Raw genomic sequence first — 19821 nt, 5'->3', positions numbered from 1 at the left:
GTTTGACACCATACATTTATCATAATAGATGTATCTTTTCTTGTCTGACCTTGCATTTTCACTTACTTTGGTAATGCTTAATCATGTCACTGATACAAGGAAAAGTGATTCGTGGGGAGATGTAATAACCCCCATTGTCCAGGCTTCTGATTTTGTAGTGCTTAATAACGTCACCATGCACGGGGTCATAATCTCTGACAGACAGAGAGTAACTTCCTGTGGGGGAAGAAGTACAAGCGAAGATTACACTTACATTTTGTAAGTAAGATTGGCGTTACGGGGGAGGGGAGGATTGGGAGTTTGGGATTAGCAGATGCAAACTCGTATGTATAGGATGGATAAACAACAAGGTCCTACTGTAGAGCACAGGGAACTATATATTCCATATCCTGTGATAAACCATAATGGAAAAGAATATGAAAAAGAATATATATATATGTATAATGGAATCATTTTGCTGTATAGCGGAAATTAACATAACATTGTAAATCAACTGTACTTCAATAAAATCTTTTTTAAAAGGTTGGTATTATACACACCATGGACACATTTTGCCATAAAAATATGCAAAATATAAACTGAGCATGTATATAGTGCATAATTTTAAAGTCTTATAAAAAGTCTACTTGACAAAGCTAGTGTTCTGTTTGCTGTGAAGCTTACCAACACACTTTTTCTTCTTTGTGATGGGTTTTTCAAAAAATTATTTTGCTGAATTGAAAAGTTATTGTGATTTTCTTTCTCTTAAAATTTCAAGTTTTATACTAAATAATAATTTAAGAGGCTCAGTAAACATAAAGCATGGTAAAAAAAATAGCCATCATTATGTCTGCTTTTATGTTACTTTTAGTAGCAAAACTAATAATTTGAGCTTGTTATTTGTTATCAAACTATAAAACTTTCACTACCAGAACATAGTACAGGCATATCTCAGAGATAATGTGGGCTCAGTTCCAAACCACCTCAAGAAAGCAAATACCCTAATAAAGGAAATCACACAAACGTTTTGGTTTCCCAGTGCATTAAAGACGTTATGTTTACACTGTACTGTAGTCTATTAAGTGTTCAATAGCATAAGTTTAAAAAAACAACATATATACTTTAATTAAAAAAAACACTTTATTGCTAAAACTTGCTAACCATCATCTGATCCTTCAGTGAGTCATAACAGTAACATCAAAGATCACTGATCACAGATCACTCATAACAAATATAATAATAAAGAAAAAGAGTGAAATACTGCAAGAATTACCAAAATGTGCATAGAGACACATTTGCTCATGAAGTGAACAAATGCTCTTGGAAAAATGGCACCAACAGACTTGCTCGATGCAGCGTTGCCACAAACCTTCAGTTTGTAAAAAACTGCAGTATTTGCAAAGTGCAGTACAGTGAAGCCAATAAAACGAGGTCTGCCAGTAATTGACTTATTTTCCAAAAAAAATTCTTTTTCTTTTTTTTTTCAGGATTCTAGAATCGTTTCTAAGAATGATTTCCTAAACAGTGTTTTATAAGAGGCCTTAGGTCACTTCTTACCTTTTAATGTTTCACTTTCTCTGATAAGAAAAGCTCCAGCGCTGTTCCCTGGTGCCAGAAGCTGCCTTTCTGCATCTTTCCTGGTTATATCCTTGAAAAACCACCTGAGAAGACATATTAACATTTCATGGGTGTTTTAATCCCGGGAAGGAAAAAGACGAAAATAAACAAGAAACCCAGAGCCACAAACAGAACTGTCCCAGATGACACAGGAAAGGACTCACTCTTCCGTTTCCAAGGTGTTGACTTTGGCTACATAGTTGCTGGGGATGAAGCCTTCTCTCTTCGTCGAAAGGGATTTAGCTTTCCACCATTCTCCATGCCTGGAATAGAAACACACATCCAAAAGGGTTTGTTTTCAATGACTCAAGAACTACAAGAGCAATTGTCTTAATGTGTCTGTCTTGCAGGGTGAGGGAGGGCGGGGAAGACTCCCTGGAAACCCAGAATCCAGGGAGAAAGTTCATACTTCTTGCTAAAACATAAATACGTTTAGTGATGGAAGCAAAAGAAAACAGTCTCACGACTGAAGTGTGGGTCGCTGTGCTCAGAGCTGCCAAACGGGGGTTGGTTAAAATGGTTCCCATCTTGCAGAAACAAAAAGTTCACATCTAAGAAACGCTTTAGGGTCCTTACAGAAATGGGAGTCAAGGGAATAAAGGGCCATAGTTCCTATGTCATAAACGCCTTTGTTAAAACATCTCATTTCCATAGACACAAGCCGTGGGAAAAAGAAATAGAAAACCATAAAATAATCCCAAGCAGCTATAGGCCTCATCACCATACCCTCATCTTCTGTGGGAGGCGTGGAGCTGGGGAAGGGGCTGGGGAGGGAGGAACGGACGGGTCCCTGTGAGAGCCTCAACTATGTTCCCCATCAGATTCCCACACCCAGACGGGACCCTCGTCTGCAAGACGTGAAGGACAATTACAGCTGCCACTAGGCTGTGGTCCACTACATGCCTGTGCCATGTTTGTATATATGTACACACATAACCTTCACATCAACCCCATGACAGAGGTATTGCTGTTCCCGGTTCATAAGTGAAGACACTAAGGTGTAGAGCTGAAGTGACTCGTCAGGGTCACACAGCTATCAGGTGGCAGGGCCAGGATCTGGCTCAAGTTCACACTCAGCCAGGAACTGACAACTGCTCTCAGCCACTCAACACCATAAACTTAATCAGGGTCTCCCTCCTCCAACCAACCAAGGGTGTCCCAGTTGGCAGGCCGAGGTGATACCATATGAAAGATTACTAGAATTCTTGGAGTTCATCATTCCCAGCACAGGGCTGAGCCCGGTGGTCTGAGCAGGGCCACAGGTGTGTGAGCCAGCCTGGAGGGGTCAAGGAAATGATGTCCAAGCATCTTCACAGAAACGCCAAATGCTGAGTGGGGGCTCTCCCGGGACGACCACTGCTTCAGCACCACGCCCTGAAGAGTCACACCCAGTTGGACCCATACACCCAGTCTTAATGTGAGTAAAATAACGAAATAAAAATGGTAAGGGGCTTCCCTGTTGGTGCAGTGGTTGAGAATCCGCCTGCCAATGCAGGGGACACGGGTTCGAGCCCTGTTCTGGGAAGATCCCACATGCCGTGGAGCAACTAAGCCCGTGCGCCACAACTACTGAGCCCGTGTTCTAGAGCCCGCGTGCCACAACTACTGAAGCCCGCGCGCCTAGAGCCCGTGCTCCGCAACAAGAGAAGCCACCACAACGAGAAGCCCGCGCACCGCAACGAAGAGTAGCCCCCGCTCACTGCAACTAGAGAAAGCCTTCGCACAGCAACGAGGACCCAACACAGCCAAGTAAGTAAATAAATAAGTAAAAATTGTTTAGAAATGGAATTAAAATAACATGCAAACTCCACATAGACCCAAACCTCTTAAGACAGCACTGATGGATAAGGAAAGAAAGGGAAAACCCTTGGGAAGTGCTCACAGCAAAGCCTAAGAGGAAAATCTCTCTAGCCCTGCTCCTTCGGGCAGCAAGGAGGCTGGGGGCCCCATGTCCACCCCAGAGGGGTGTCTGCTGCATTGTGCTGCTGGCGGCCAAGCCAGGGCAGCAGGCGGGGGTGGGGGATGCCTGGGCGCACTTACTCCTCCAGGACTTTCATCTTCTCTCCTTTCTTGAAGGACAAGTCGTCTGGGTGGATGCCATCATAGGGGTACAATGCGACCACGATGTCTCCTTGCTCCTCTGGGTCTGAAAATGAAGAATGCAGGCAAAGACCTTTGAGAATCCACAGCAGAAATGTTGTAACAAATTCACGTGTCATGGGGCACAAAGGATGCAGTGAGGCACCGAGAGACGGGCAGCTGGAATAAAGACCTGCTTCCTTCCTAGTGGGGCTCGGGGCCCACACGGTCCATGGTCGGTCATACACTGCACACACCGGTACAGTGTTTGTTATCTCAAATCACATAGACCTACGACCACAATAACTTCCCAACTCTAGGTTTACGAAGTGATACACCCATGCTCATAGCAGAGTTATTTACAAAAGCTAAAAGGAGGAAACAATCCAAATACACTCTGATGAATGGATAAACAAAATCTGGTCTATACATACAACAGAATATTATTCAGCCTTAAAAAGGAGGAAAATTCTGACGGATGCCACAACATGGATGAACCTTGAAGGCATGACGCTAAGTGACAAAAGCCAGCCACTAAAGGACAAATACTGCTTGATTCCACTTAGGCGAGATTCCTGGAGTCGTCCAACTCATAGAGACAGAATGCAGAATGGTGACTACCAGAAGCTGGGAGGAGGAGGGACGGGAGTTCCACGTTTGATGGGCACAGAGTTTCAGTTTGGGATGAAGGAAAGTTCTGGAAATGGATGGAGGTGATGGTTGCCAACAGTGTGGAGGTACTTAGTGCTACTGAACTGAACACTTTGATGGTTAAGATGATAAATTCTAGGCTGTGTATATGTTTTCACAATAAAAAGAAAATCAACAGAAACACCCAGGACAACTACTTTACAGAGGCTCTAACAGTAAAGAAATGTCCAAGATGCCGTGAAAACATACCTTTATTTTGAAACCTCTGTCCTGGTAAAAGCTGAGAGTCTGCAACCTACGAGAGAATATTTGTTAGAAAAATACATTTTTATGTTTAGCTTTTGACACTTACATTCGTGTTGAATGTTGCATCATTTTCTAACAGAAGCGAATGGGGTTTAGATTTGTTAATTCATTAAGCCAGAAAGGAGTACCGACGAGCAGTCCTGTGGAGCTGCGTCCTGACCTCCGCAGCCCAGGGAACGGCTTTTCCTTCTCCAGCGGCCACGGGCCTGGCGGCAGGAAATGACCAGGGCTCTGGCCAGTGGCTGCGAGCTGCTGACCCAATCAGCACCCTCTCTCTGATTTGGTACCAGACCCCTAATATTATTGGGGGAGGCAATGTGCCCAGCTAAATGGTGATGCTTTCTGATTCTCTAGCATTCTATGCAGATGTGGAAGGAGTTTATCTGCAAGCAGGTCGTGTGGGGCTTGGGGCCTGACTCTCGTATCCCCTGGCCCTCTTCTTTCTGCCTAGAAGAAGGTGACGAACGGGGGTCTCGGCAATATGGAAACCAGTCACCAGAGACAGCAGAGAAAAAGATAGAGAGGGGCCCTGGGGGGTCACCTGGGGCCCTGGTGACCTTGTGGAAGTGCCACCGGCCCAGGACTGCGGATCTTCACAACTCCCAGACTTGTCTTAAAAACTGCAGTCAGGGCTCGGTCTCTAACAGCTGAGAACAAGTGCTAACAGATCCAGGCTTCCTGTGGCCGACCCTGATTCTGTTATGGGGACAGATGGCATCCCTGTTATTTTAGTTGAGAGATGAATTATCAGGAAGGGTCTGGTGGCACAAAGCCCACCTCAATCACCTTTTAAATCAAATCCCTTTTTCCCTCAGTGACCGTGGGGAGGATGTGTAAAGATCTCTTGAGCTTCTTTTAGAGAAGGTACTGTCAGAGGCTTACACCCACAAATCATGTTTCTCCTTGATTAAAGTGATCTGGTGGAATGTGGACCAAAACAGTTTGTACTGAAACTTAAATTTCTGATGAAAGTCAGTCCATAATATCTCCGGGGGTGGGGGGCATTACGTTCTTCTGGTATCAGAAAATCTTGGGTCCATATTATCCTTCGATGCTGATTTCAAGAAGCTTTACACCGATTTTTAAACTCATTTAGATGTGCAAAATTAGGATGCATGATCAGCTTTAAATGAGTTATTAGAGGAAACAAGATGAGAAACTGATTAAATCATTTTGAAAGCAGCAAGCTGATTTTCAAATATCAAAGAGTCCTTAATTGACAAGTGTTTTAACACACTTTTTACAAGACAAAAACACGTGTATGGAACTCATCTATCATCACTCTTTTTCTTTAAAATGTCTTTTCCTTAGTGTTGTTGAAGTTGCATCAGTTCAGCCTTGATGTCACATCACACCGCCTGTAATCAATCCAGGGGTGGATTTTGGACACGTCTGGCCGGAGCTGAGTGTTATCTATGGAGTAAGGCCAACTGTCTGGTTCATAAACAAGGGCATCTGTGACCACAGAAGGCACAAGGAAGCGCTCCCGGTGTGTGGGACGGAACTGAGAGGCTTCAAACATGTTTACTACTTCTGCTTTCTAACTTAACTTTTAACCTCCTTTACTCTTAAGAAGAGGGAAAACGGTGCATAAGTTTGTACTGTTTTCCTTTGCTTTTCTGAATACAGGACATCTTCTTTCATCACGTAAGAAAAACGGGGGTTTTAAAGCATGTAAAATCTATAGCACATGATACCAGAAAAAGCCAGATCCTTTTTATGAGAACTTTGAAGTCTATAATAAGAAAACTATTTGTGAGGCCAATTCCTGTATCATTTCACTTTCTATTAGTCATATTTCCATAGAATAGTTCCACATCTATACCTATTTATGCGATGTTTTTAAATATTACATTTACATATTTATGATCACTAAATTATTAAAGTTATCAATAATCTTATACCTTTTGAGTTTCTATATATAAAATTACAATGCTAATGTATCTGTCTAGAAATATCAAGTATGGTAATTAATAGCATAATGTATTCACTCTTCATCTCCACTTCTTTTTTTTGTTTTTTTTTTTGCGGTACGCGGGCCTCTCACTATCGCGGCCTCTCCCGTTGCGGAGCACAGGCTCCGGACGCGCAGGCTCAGCGGCCACGGCTCACGGGCCCAGCCGCTCCGCGGCATGTGGGATCCTCCCGGACCGGGGCACGAACCCGTGTCCCCTGCATCGGCAGGCGGACTCTCAACCACTGCGCCACCAGGGAAGCCCTCCACTTCTTTTTAAGAAGGCCAACAGTGACTGATCAATTTCAATGGTGACATGTGACTTTGGCACACGTCAACCTGCAGTATAATGGGGAATGAGGGGGAGAGGGCTGGCAGAGAGGGCGTGACAACAATAACATACTTCTGGAATGCCAAGGCATTCAGAAACATGTCAGATTAGAGAAACTATGAAAACTCTTAATGAAGGCATTTGGGCTAACGTGGAATAAGCTACTTCCAGCTTAAATGCTGAGGAATTCCATAAAAACCAGGCAACGGGAGATATACATACATACATATAGTGAGTGAATAGATGGAGAGGATACAAAATCTGAAATAAAGTGCATTTAAGGTTGTAATTATCCAAAACTCTGTTCCTCTCTCCCATGAAATGCGGCATTAGTCCTTCATTTGCCAAGCATTTCTTAGATGCATCAAACAGCACATCACTCATATAAAAATGTTGGTACAGACATCTGTGTGAGGTTAGAAGGCAGAATTAGATGTGCGTTTTTTAAAAAAAGTCTTTTAGTCCTTTGTAATAAGTCATGACAACTTCAGTGTTTGTACTATTTTGAATTAATTAAAGAACAACGAGATGGGATAAAGTATGATACACCAAAGGGCCTGTTTTGGCTTCTGACTTGAATCCAGCATTTCCTTCTAGTCTCACTACCTATCCTAAGTCACACCAGCTCAGATACATATCTTTATATATAAAGAATGGGTCTTCACACCAGGGATAGGAAAGGTGATTATCTCCACACATAAGAAGGTGACCAAAGCCCCCTTTATTGTACATTAAGTGGCCCGGTTATCCTGAAAATATTTATAAGCTCTTTAAAGGATTAAGTTACAAAGCATATCAAAAATTATTGGAGGCCCAAGTAATTGACATGATTTCTTTTTTTTTTTTTTTTGCATGCACATGGTACAGATTTGGTGTTTAAATTAGGCAGCCATGCTTTGATCCTGCTGTGGGAATGCTCCCCTGAGGCTATCTACTTACTGGCCTTTGCTGTTTATTGGACGTTGGATCTCTCACATAAATAGTTCGGTCAGTATTACGTACTGGTTGAGTCTTCAAATCTATTCCATCGTCTTTCAGATTGTCTTTCCTTTTTGATTTTATACATCCCATAGTTCCTGTTGGAATACAAAAGCCATGGCATTGTTTTACCATTCCAGAACTGGCTTCAAGACACCAAAATCTCTCCATTAACGAAGAGTTAAAAAAATACGCTTTTATTCTTCATTGCGGATGGTTTAACAAACTCAAAGGTGGATACTGTTCACAAACTGGCTGCTTGTTCATACATTTGTTCATTCATTCATTCAAAAACTATTTATTGAGCATCAGTTTTATGTCAGCAAGATATAATTCCTGCCCTAAAGACACTCATATTCTTGCGGCAAAGATGGGTGAATTAAAATTACAATACAATGTGGCAAGTCAATGACAGAGGCTGCACAGGACATAGGAAAAGACATCGCACTCAGGCAAGAGGAAAAGGATGTGGGCAGGGAAGTGTCATGAAGGAAATGCTCTGTGAGTCAAAATGGGAGTGATGTCAGCCAGGTGGCAAAGTCAGTAAAGGGATTCCAGGAAGAAGGAACTTCACATGCAAAGTATTGGCCCTGAGATAACAAGGTCCCTTCAGGGAACTAGTTCAAGCTGACCGCTTAAGGGAACTAGTTCAAGTTGAGCCCTTCAGAGAACTAGTTCAAGCTGACCCCTTAAGGGAACTAGTTCAGGTTGAGCCCTTCAGGGAACTAGTTCAAGCTGACCCCTTCAGGGAACTAGTTCAAGCTGACCCCTTCAGGGAACTAGTTCAAGCTGACCCCTTCAGGGAACAAGGAGGGAAGTCCGGGAGTTGGGCTGGAGAGGGAGGCAAAGCTGAAGACAAATGTCGCTGGGCAAGGTGAAGTAAGGGGACCTGGGGCTTCAGAGGCAAGCGTGAGTAAGAGGCAGAGGGCATGGAATCTGGCTCTAACCAAAAGCGGCTTGGGGCCTGGGGCAATGGAGGTGGCCTTCACCAAGACTGGAAATAAGAGGAGGCACAGGTACGGAGAAAAGATGCTTGCAGGAACACCCAAACCATCACATCCTGTACACCTCTCAGTGAGACTAGTGAGCCTGGAAACCAGGAGAGACGTCCGAGCCAGAGGCACAAAAGGGGGCCATCAGCAAGCCTAAGGCTTCAGGGAAGAACCCGACAGGGGTGGGGTTGGGGGGGGGCTTGTGCGGGCAACCAGACAGGCGGAGCCACCCCTCTAAATGCTACACTCTTATTCGTCTATTCAGTTAACACTAGGATGTGTAGAGCGCCACCCAAAGCACTCTGGGGACTCCAAAGATGATTTTAAAACTGAAATCGGATATGAATATTGCCGTACAGTACAGCCTCATGGTCAAATTTATACACTGAAAACAAAACAAAATCTGTTATGAGCTCCATTAGGAGGTCTTAGAGGGCAGCGTTCCCAAACCTGAAGGCACACCAGAATCGTCTAGGGTCAGAGAACAGATTCCCTGGACACAGTCCAGGAAGTTCTCCTGGGCCCGGGGAGGGGGGCGAGGGGCGGGTGCTCCCCAGTGATCTGTGCCATTCTGAAACACTGCCAAGGCGGACCCCTGCCTAGAACTTTAGAGGACGATAGATGGATGGTTCCGCGTGGGGAAGGCGGGCGGTGGGAATTCGGAATACCTCCTGTTGTACAGAGAAACCTCAGGGGCTCTTCTCTGAACTGTCATCCTCTCTGCATTGTCGCCCTAGCTCATCCTGCGTTTGGTCCTGCAGGCTTCCAGGAGGTCTGCGAACTTCACCTTGTTTATAATTTCATTGGTTGACGTAGGAAGCCTCTAAGGACAGTCACACCCCTTTCTGAAACTAGCGAGCTGTAGTTCCCAAAATAAAGGGGAAGCAAGTACTCCTCTGACTCAAAATAGGACGGTTTTTTGTTTTTTTTTTTCATTTGCTAAAGCTTCTGAAATGGAGATGGGTTTTCTAGTTGATCTGTAAATAAACAGGGGAGTTCTCTTCGGACTAGTCCCACCCTCATCCTCCAAAGAAGCTGTGTTTAAATCATCCGCATTAAAACGGTGATGCCTGAAAGAGGGAACTCGGTAGCGGAAAAGGTCACCCCGCGCGGACCCCCGATGGCGCCCCGAGCTGCGAGAGGAGGAGTCCGGCGGGTCCCCGGGAGGCACGCGCACCCGGCCCAGGCAGCCCGGCTTTCCCCGAGCCCGCTTTTCCACTCTCTTTTTTCCAGATCTGGACCCAAATGTTACCTCCCTAACAGGTCTTCCCAGCCACCCTACTGAAAAGGTCACCCCTCTGCCCACTCCTCACGCTTTACTGCCATGTGCCTGCTCAGAGCAGGTGCTCCGAGGGTTCACGGAAGGAATGGAGGGACCAACAAGCACTCGGGACTTCCAGCATGTTCATCCCAACCACTCCTGCTCAAGGAGGCCGAGGAAAAGGAAAGGAGACGCCCCCGCCCTGGCCGTTGTGTTTTTATTAGAGACAGAGGGACAGAGACCTCTAGCACTAACTTCTAGTTTATAGGAAACACAGAGGTTAGAGGAACAAAACGATCAGACAAATCCACGATGTGCCAGAAGCTGGGCGCCTCAAAAAGGACAGGGGAGGGATTCCCCGGTGGCGCAGTGGTTGAGAGTCCGCCTGCCGATGCAGGGGACACGGGTTCGTGCCCCGGTCCGGGAAGATCCCACATGCCGCGGATCGGCTGGGCCCGTGAGCCATGGCCACTGGGCCTGCGCGTCCGGAGCCTGTGCTCCGCAACGGGAGAGGCCCCGACAGTGAGAGGCCCGCGTACCGCAAAAAAAAAAAAAAAAAGGACAAGGGAGGAGAAGGGGCGGAGCTCTATCTTGAATGAGCTTTGAATGAATGGGGGGGGAGGGGGGAGGACGCGTGGCTGGATCCTTGGGGAAACCTGAATACGCGTGAACGTGATCGTGGGCAACTGCGCGCTTTAAAGGCGTGATGACGGTACTGCGGTCACGCAGGAGAAGGTCCACATCAGAGGAGAAGCGCGCAAGGCGGGTAGGGATGCAAGCTCAGGGTATCTGCAACTTTCAACACTTCCGCCACAATGAAAAAGAGAAAGGGGGCCAGGGGAACAAGAGGAGGGGACAGATGTGGCAAAACAGTAAAAAAAAAAATTAGTGAATCTAGGTGAGGGTATTCTTTCTTTTCTGTAGATTCGAAATTTTCAAACTAAAAAGTCGGGTAAGGGAGAAAATAGGAGGATGGTACGAACAACTTTATGAAAAAAAATTTTTTTCCAAAATATTAGGAACCCCTGTAGTGTGTATGTGTGCGCGCACGCGTTTGCGTGTGAAGGCAGGAGATGAGATTAGAAAAGCGCTTTGTGGGTCTTCGTTACAGGGCGCAGAGCGAGGAATCGGTGACCCAGACCTCTGAAGGGGTGACGGCGATTGTCCGAGGGCCCGCTCCGTGGGAAGGAAGACGGAGAATGAAAATAAAAAGCAGGTGGATGTGTGAGGAGGTGATATAATCTGCAGATTATCGTTTATTTACGTTTATGTCATGATTTCCCCTCCCCCATCACATGGATAATTGAGAACCAAAAGTACATACTGTAGAGGAAGACCCTAACCCACTAGCACTGAGCTTTGAGTTTGGGTCCCTGCAATTCAAACACTCCAGCAAAAAAGCTCAGAGAGCATCTTGCTGCGTCAGGGGATAAACACCACCAGCTCACACCAGGTCCTCAATTCTTTTCACTGTACGAAGGTACCAGAAAAGCACAAAACACATGCACCCCCAACAAAAACTGAGAGCACAGTTATGTGTTTGCAAGTGACAGGAGCTACGCTTTACAATGATTCACACCTTAGTATTTTTCAATTAAACATTTGTAATTTTCTGAGCATCTCATTTAATCCTCAAAGAAACCCAGGTATTATTAACCCCACTTTACAGAGGAGTAAACTGAGCCTTGCAGAGATTAAATGGCTGGCCTAAAGCCATTGCACGAGTGAATGATGGACTCACATAGTTTTAGCCTAAAGTCTGTGCTTTTTCTTTTTTTTTTTAAATTACCATGTTGCCAAACAATGGCTATTTTGAAACAGGCATTTTATCTCCTTATTAATAATACTAAAGAGATTGTTTTTATAGCCTCTTCTTTCTCAAAAGGATCTGAAATGCTTTTACAAAAAGTAAGTTTAATAAACTGGAAACAGAAAACTCGAGGCAAGGAGAAGAGGAGGATGCAAATGTGGAAGCAGGTGGGCACCAGCTTTGCGGGGTAGCAGGCTTCCTGGCAGGAGGAGCCAGAGGAAAGCCCGCAGCATCACGCTTGCACCAGGGAAAGGGGAAGCTGACCTGCCTCACCAGACAGGGCGGCCCCGGCGTGAGAATTCTGAAGTTATGTATGAGGGGCTTTACATAAAGTGCTGTGGACGATGTAGATGACAACATCTTCAAATTTTTTGTTTGTTTGTTTAACAGTAAATGAAGGCACATTTTACATGTGGAGACTTTGAGTTACTCATAATAATACCTGAGTGTCTGACATGCAAATACAACCCTGGGATGTTCACACATAAGCCCGAGTAGGTGATCTAATGAGACAGAGACAGTGGGCAACCCTCTGTCACAAAGGGAATATAAACGAATGTTCATATCAGTCTTATTTATACTGCAGACAGAGACGAGGTGTCCATCAATAGGGGAGAGTCCATTAAATGAGACCAAACTGACATATTATGAGACTGAAGTGGGGTAAAAAGAGAGATTTGTATAATTTGGATGTTCTTGACCACCAATCATTATTGACTGAAAAAAAATCATATCTATCAATCAATTTATATAACCAATCAGTATATACACACATATACGCACACACACATACCCATATATATTGAATGTCCACAGAAAAAAGCCTGAAAGGATACCCACTACCGTGTTGGTTGGGTTCTGAAGTCCACTTGTAAGGTGCCCGATCGTATACAGAAATTTTCTCTTAAAAATTCCTAAGGGAAGACACCACAGTTTGCAAAATATTGTGGAGTAAAGGACTGTGAAGTTGGATTGCTAAACTCAGATCCTGGGTCCCTCAATTATTAACTGTGTGAACCTGGGCAAGTGGCCTAACCTCTATGCTTCAGTTTCCTTCTGAAAAAATGGAGATAACTTCATCGAGCTCATTAGGTTGTTATGAGGATTAGATGAGTTAAATCAGTTAATACTTGTAAAGTGCTTAGAAGTATACTTAAAGCAGCACACAGTAAGAGCTAGATAGATCTTTGTTAACTACATAAATAAATGTGGTCCACATGCCAGTTTTCCCTCCAACATTGGAAGAGAAACAATCCCATGATGAGAAGCACAAGGAAACCCCACCTCACCCCAAACAGGGAACAGCAGAAGCACATCTCCCATCTCAGCCTCAGGCTGACACATGGGCCACTTGCATTTTCTCCCTCTCTGCCCCCTCCCCTCTTTGGGGCAAGGCACCCTATATGCCATGTTACTCTGCTGTCCACTTTTATAACATGGTGACCTGAATGTAAATGTGTGTATTACTCTGTCATTAAGGAAGAAGCGAAGGAATTGTGTAGTGAAAGAGGTTCCTGAGTTTGGATTTGTATAATATACATTTTGGGTAATATTTTGTTATTTATCGTAAGTTTCACAAGTTTAAAAGATATTCCATCATGTCTATTTCAACCTGAAGTCCATACAAATTCACCTCCCTCTCGGCTATACAAAGATTTTTAAATCACCAATTTCTCATATTCTGAGAGCTTAAAGAAATCAAAAACAGGAAATCGGATGCCACTTCCCCTATAAAATCTGAATCCACGTTTTAACAGCTATTTCACACAATCCTAGACCTTAAAATTTAAAAACAAAGGTACTAGAATATAACCCCCAAGAACCTAAATTTCTTGCCTTTACAAAGTGCTACAAAAGAAAGTGTTTTTGTTTTTATTACAACTCACGCATTTTGTTTTTTTGACGACTGATGCATTTTCTGCCTTTATCCTAGCAGCCAAAAAGAAATTTAAAACATTTTTTTCCCACTTCACTGCAACTTCCCAAGCTGAGTTCATAAATTTGCATTGCGTTTTCCCAGCAGCAAGTGAATGACTCATCCACAGGCTCTGAAGTATCCATCCTGTCACCACCCTTCTCTTGCCTGACCTTGCAACATCAAGTGGTCGTGTTCTGGAGTAACCAGAAACATCTCTAGGGTAGGAGACAGGCGGTGCGTGGGAAAAAAAGAGAAGGAGGTAGAATTGCTTGCTCTGAGCCTGGCACAGCGCATACCAGGATGCTACTCCGACAGATGGACCTGTGCCTGGTGATCAAAGGTCCCCGTTAAAGTGGACCTTGGCCCAACGGTCTTGAAGCTGCACTTCTATCCACCCAAGCCTCCTGCATGACTGTGGAGGGAGCTCATCTCCAAAAGAGTTTTCTGAGTTAGGGGGCCTAGAAAGAGACAGGAAACCCCAAGGCCGTGGAGATGGGTGGTAACAATCCGCCAGACAAAAGTGGCCTTGAGCTTCCAAGTTGAGTTGGTTCAAGGGTCATTCACAGGGACTCGTCCTAAAACAATTCTCATCCATGCAGTCTGCAACCAGTTGCATAACTCAAGAGATGTACTTTGCCCACCCAAAAAGAAACCTTTTAGACACACTTTGATTGTTTTCCTTCTTACTTTACTTTCAAGGATGAGACTTTGGAGGCTTTTTTAGAGAAGCAAAGTCCACGGAGGAGTTGCGATGTTTTCTCCAAACTACTTATCAGAAAGAAAAGGGGTCAGAAAAGACTCACAGGTGTCCGTGGGAGGGCAGAAGAGGAGAGAGTGCCAGAATTAACTCCACGACCAATGCCATCAACTCCAACCTAAGTAGTTGTCTTTTTTTTTGGTCAATTTTCCTAAATTCCTTTTGCAAGAGATAGAATTGAAAAGGGTATAGCCAGACTCTCTTTACTTAGGCAACTAAGGTTTTTGTTTCTTATACACCATGGTAATCATTTTCATACATTCTTGATATTTTTCCTCAATAAAATCATCCAGAAAGCCATTATCAACACAGTTGGAAAGCTGGTAACCCAGGTCCACCTGGCTCCAGAGCCTGGCTTTCTTTTTTTTTTTTTAAAGGAATTTTGCCTTTTTTTTTTTTTAATTTTATTTATTTATTTTTGGCTGTGTTGGGTCTCGTTTCTGTGTGAGGGCTTTCTCCAGTTGCGGCGAGCAGGGGCTACTCTTCATCACGGTGCGCGGGCCTCTCACTATCGCGCCCTCTCTTGTTGCGGAGCACGGGCTCCAGGGGCGCAGAGCCTGGCTCTCTTACTTGACCAGCCTCTACTATAAAGCCCTCCCTAAGGTCTAAATACCTTATGAAACAAGAACACTGTCTTGGGGCAACTAAGTCAATGTCATTTCGGTACTTGGCGATCCCCAGCTCCCAGTTCTCCTTGAGGTTCCATACCAAGAGCAAGGCTTTGACCACTTGGCCCACAAAGCAGCTCCTGCGGCATGAATTTCACCTCCAGTCTGTGACTAAGTTTGAGCCATCGGGCTCCCCCTTGAAGGAAGGGCGACGTGATTTAAAAGAAGTACTCTTGATTTACAAGAATGAGAAACAGGAGTCTGAAGAGGAGAGCACTGAAAAGACCAGGACTGGTATTGAATCAGTGTCCAAGGGGGCAGCCATCCCCCATCCACGTTTTTTTTTTTAACTGAGCATCTCTGGCTTTCTTGCTTCTATGTCATTTCTTTATTACTATTTTTTTTTTTTTTTTTTTTTTTTTGGGGTATGCGGGCCTCTCACTGTTGTGGCCTCTCCCGTTGTGGAGCACAGGCTCCGGACGCACAGGCCCAGCGGCCATGGCTCATGGGCCCCGCCGCTCCGCGGCATGTGGGATCTTCCCGGACCGGGGCACGAACCCGTGTCCCCCGCATCGGCAGGCGGACTCTCAACCACTGCGCCACCAGGAAAGCCCTCTTTATTACTATTATTATTATTTAATTAATTTTTATTGGAGTATAGCTGGTTTACAATGTTGTGTTAGTTTCAGGGGTACAGCAAAGTGAATCAGTTATTCATATACATATATCCACTCTTTTTAAATTCTTTTCCCATATGGGTCGTCACAGAGTATTGAGTAGAGTTCCCTGTGCTCTACAGTAGGTCCTTATTAGCTGTCTGTTTTATATATAGTAGTGTGTATACGTCAATCCCAATCTCCTAGTTTATCCCTCCCCCACTACTCCCTGGTAACTGTAAGTTTGTTTTCTATGTAGGAAACACCCACTTTTGCTATTAAGAACCAGCTGAGTAAGGGGGTGGGGTGGGAAGTGGCTTTAAGACTATCTAGATGGTTCCAGGTCCCCTCCCTGCTTTGGGTCTCCCATACGGTGGAGCATGAAGGAAAGGAGATGTCAAGACAAGCCCCCCCTCGCTCAGCCTGTTGAAGGTTTGAAGGAGATCCAGGTGTTTCCCACTGTCCTAATGTGATCCATTTGCTTGGGGGGCGGGTGTCAGTGTAACATTCCCCCCGGTCAGCAGTGCCGGTCCTATTAGCAGGCACACCAAGAACATGGAAAGAATCTGTGGCTTCTCTCTCCCCAAGTAACACAAGAGAAACCTGCATCTTGGAAAGGAGCAGAAGAAATGTGAAGGACCAAGCTCTTCTCTTAAAGGAATAGAGTCGTGATGGAAAAGAGACTATTTAAAATGGAAAAGATCTGAATCCACTTGGCAAACTGAAGGCCATTTTTCCACCTGCTGCTACCCAGAGCACTGCAGACAGAAGAGTTAGACCATGTGAAGCTTGCTTTCTTTGCACAGCTGAATTGTAATTGTAAAGTCTGCATGCCTGCTGCACACAAGATGCAGTAGGTTCTGGAATTAGATAGTGGTGATGGTTTTACAACTCATGGATACACTAAAGACCACTCAATGGCACACCTTAAAAGGGTAAATTGATGGTATCTGAAGTGTATCAATAAAAAATTAATTTAAAAAAGTTCCCCCCCCAACCGGAAATGAGAGATCCACTGCAGTACGGCTGATTTCTTCTTCATTAACTTTTCTTTATGCCTTTGTGATCAAAATCTGATACATTTTAATTTATCTCGTGTTTGCTGATGTCTTTATCTGGTTTGAAACCATTTCTTTTTTATGTGCTTTAAGACACAGGCACGGCTTCAGGAAGACCCAGGGGTTAGGAGTAAACTATAACACGAATGTGTAGCATAAAATGTAAAGCTAACCTGACACGAAGATATCTTGAAATAATGATGCGTAAATACAGCAACTTGACTGCGTTTATTAGAACTTTAATAAACCAGTACAGTTTTAATCACTACATGTATTAGAGTAAGTCCAGAAAAGAAGTGCAAGGCAACTCCAGAGATAGATGAGGTTCAAACACCTGGAGGTTTGGTGTCCAGGACAGAGAAAGTGGAAGAGTAACTCAGCTCTTGCCTGGAAGAGAGAGTGGAGAGGTCACGAGAAGTGCAGGGAAGTTAGGAGTTGGGACACCTGACTGCTGGGTCCAGCCTGGACTGTCCTATAATGATTGACAAAACCACTCCCGTCTCTGGCCTCTAATCTCCTCACCATGAATTGAAATTGCTGGGCTTGGCGGGAGAGAGTAAGTGACAGTCTTCACCTTGACAACACTTACCAAGGTCTTTAAAATGTATCCACAAATAAGTGATTTGTAAGAAAATAAGTGGGCAGTTACACAAAGCTCTTTAGAAAAGGATTTTTATTGTGAGACTGTTTGTAATACCGTCCAATTAGAAATAGACTTGCTTGACGTGGAAGCGACCTAAATGTCCATCGACAGACAAATGGATAAAGAAGATGTGGTACGTGTAAACAATGGGATACTACTCAGCCTTAAAAAAGAAGGCAATAATGTCACTTGCAGTATGGAGAGATTATCATACTAAGTGAAGTAAGTCAGACAGAGAAAGACAAATAGCATATGATATCGCTTATATGTGGAATCTTAAAAATGATACAAATGAACTTATTTACAAAACAGAAACAGACTCACAGACTTAGAAAACAAACTTATGGTCACCAAAGGGGAAAGGTTGGGGGAAGATAAATTAGGAGTTTGGAAGTAACATATACACACTACTATTTATAAAATAGATAACCAACAAGGACCTACTGTATAGCACAGGGAACTATACTCAGTATTTTTTAATAAGCTATAATGGAAGAGAATGTAAAAAAAAAGAATATATGTATATATATATATATATATATATGTACACCTGAAACTAACACAACATTGTAAATCAACTGTACTTCAATTAAAAAAAATAAATTAAAAACAGAAAAAATAGACTTGTTTGCCAAATAATAGGTCATTGGTTAAATAAATGTAGAACAGTTCTCGAAATTCATTTCACCCAAAGCCAGTTTTCTGAGGATTTTCATTTTACAAGATGATCAGTTTATCAAAATTTGTATCTTTTAACTCTTTGTGAGGTGTATATAATTTCATATTTGATGGGATGTTTTAATAGCTTAGTTTACTGACGGTTTGTGTTAGTTTTCATCAGCTTAAGGGTATAACAATTCTTATCAAATGTAATTGTTTTAAAAGCTTTTGAAGATTTCTATGATGCTTTTTTTTAACATCTTTATTGGAGTATAATTGCTTTACAATGGTGTGTTAGTTTCTGCTTTATAACAAAGTGAATCAGCTATACATATACATACATCCCCATATCCCCTCCCTCTTGCGTCTCCCTCCCACCCTCCCTATCCCATCCCTCTAGGTGGTCACAAAGCACCGAGCTGATCTCCCTGTGCTATGCGGCTGCTTCCCACTAGCTACCTATTTTACATTTGGTGGTGTGTATATGTCAATGCTACTCTCTCACTTCGTCCCAGCTTACCTTCCCCCCCCCCGCCCTGCCGTGTCCTCAAGTCTGTTCTCTTTGTCTGCATCTTTATTACTGTCCTGCCCCTAGGTTCATCAGAGCCTTTTTTTTTTTTTTTTTTTTAGATTCCATACATATGTGTTAGCGTACGGTATTGGTTTGTCTCTTTCTGACTTACTTCACTCTGTATGACAGACTCTAGGTCCATCTATGATGCGTTTTTAAGGAATGCTCTATTTTTAGAAACTAAGGATAGTTGAGTCTTCTTAGAACTACATTAGCCTTAGTTATTAGTAATTAGTAGCCTAATTATTAAGAATAATTATGAGATAACCGGAGAAATTTGATCATTTACTGAATATTTGATAACAGTAGGAATTATTGTTACGTTTAATAATGGTATTAAATTTATGTTGAAAAATGATTCTCTGTCTTTTAGAAATGAAATTAAAATGTTTATAAATGTAATTTTAGAAATAGTAACTAGTAGCTTAAATGTAATATGAGATGTTTGTTTCTGTAGTTTCCTAGTTCATTTCTTAACTTTATCTTTACGTTTTTAGGATTTTAAGCTAATTTCTAAAAATTCTTTGACCCTAGTAACATGTTTTTGGTTATGTTTGAGGCTCAAGTCTTCTGCTTCTTTCTAGAAATTCCTCTACACACCTTCACTTCCTTTCCACATCTCAAAGCTGTTCCGTCCTTTCGTATCAAATGATTTTACAAACAGCTGACAGATCAACACAGCTTCATTTCTCTGTAGAATCCAGAGTTTTAGCATGCTATATGTGTTGGGAATGTTTGATCACTTCCAATTTCTTTCTGATGCTTCTAAATTTAAATCTAAACTTAAATTAAAATTTTAGGGCTTCCCTGTGGCGCAGTGGTTGAGAGTCCGCCTGCCGACGCAGAAGACGCGGGTTCGTGCCCCGGTCCGGGAAGATCCCACGTGCCGCGCAGCGGCTGGGCCCGTGAGCCATGGCCGCTGGGCCTGCGCGTTCGGAGCCTGTGCTCCGCAGCGGGAGAGGCCACAACTGTGAGAGGCCCCCGTACCACCA

General features: G+C 43.6%; 1 protein-coding gene across 12 annotated transcripts in view; it reads right to left on the bottom strand.

Moving 5' to 3' along the window:
• Positions 1-19821, bottom strand: part of LYN (LYN proto-oncogene, Src family tyrosine kinase) — a 112746-nt gene that overhangs the window by 49153 nt on the left and 43772 nt on the right. For 8 of the 12 annotated variants that reach the window (XM_032610563.1, XM_032610559.1, XM_032610556.1 and 5 more), the window contains 6 exons: positions 7857-7993; positions 4576-4621; positions 3637-3742; positions 1761-1859; positions 1537-1640; positions 67-216 (listed from right to left, as the gene is read on the bottom strand). In XM_032610563.1, coding sequence (XP_032466454.1) covers positions 67-216; positions 1537-1640; positions 1761-1859; positions 3637-3742; positions 4576-4621; positions 7857-7988 — 637 coding nt within the window. In that variant the 5' untranslated portion in view covers positions 7989-7993. The remainder of the gene's footprint in view (positions 1-66; positions 217-1536; positions 1641-1760; positions 1860-3636; positions 3743-4575; positions 4622-7856; positions 7994-19821) is intronic. The other 4 variants (XM_032610569.1, XM_032610566.1, XM_032610567.1 and 1 more) reach the window with 1 other exon arrangement.

Source organism: Phocoena sinus, chromosome 17 (genome assembly GCF_008692025.1).
Source record: "Phocoena sinus isolate mPhoSin1 chromosome 17, mPhoSin1.pri, whole genome shotgun sequence".
In the NCBI taxonomy this organism is placed as follows: domain Eukaryota; kingdom Metazoa; phylum Chordata; class Mammalia; order Artiodactyla; family Phocoenidae; genus Phocoena; species Phocoena sinus.
This window is presented reverse-complemented; position numbering and strand designations above follow the sequence as displayed.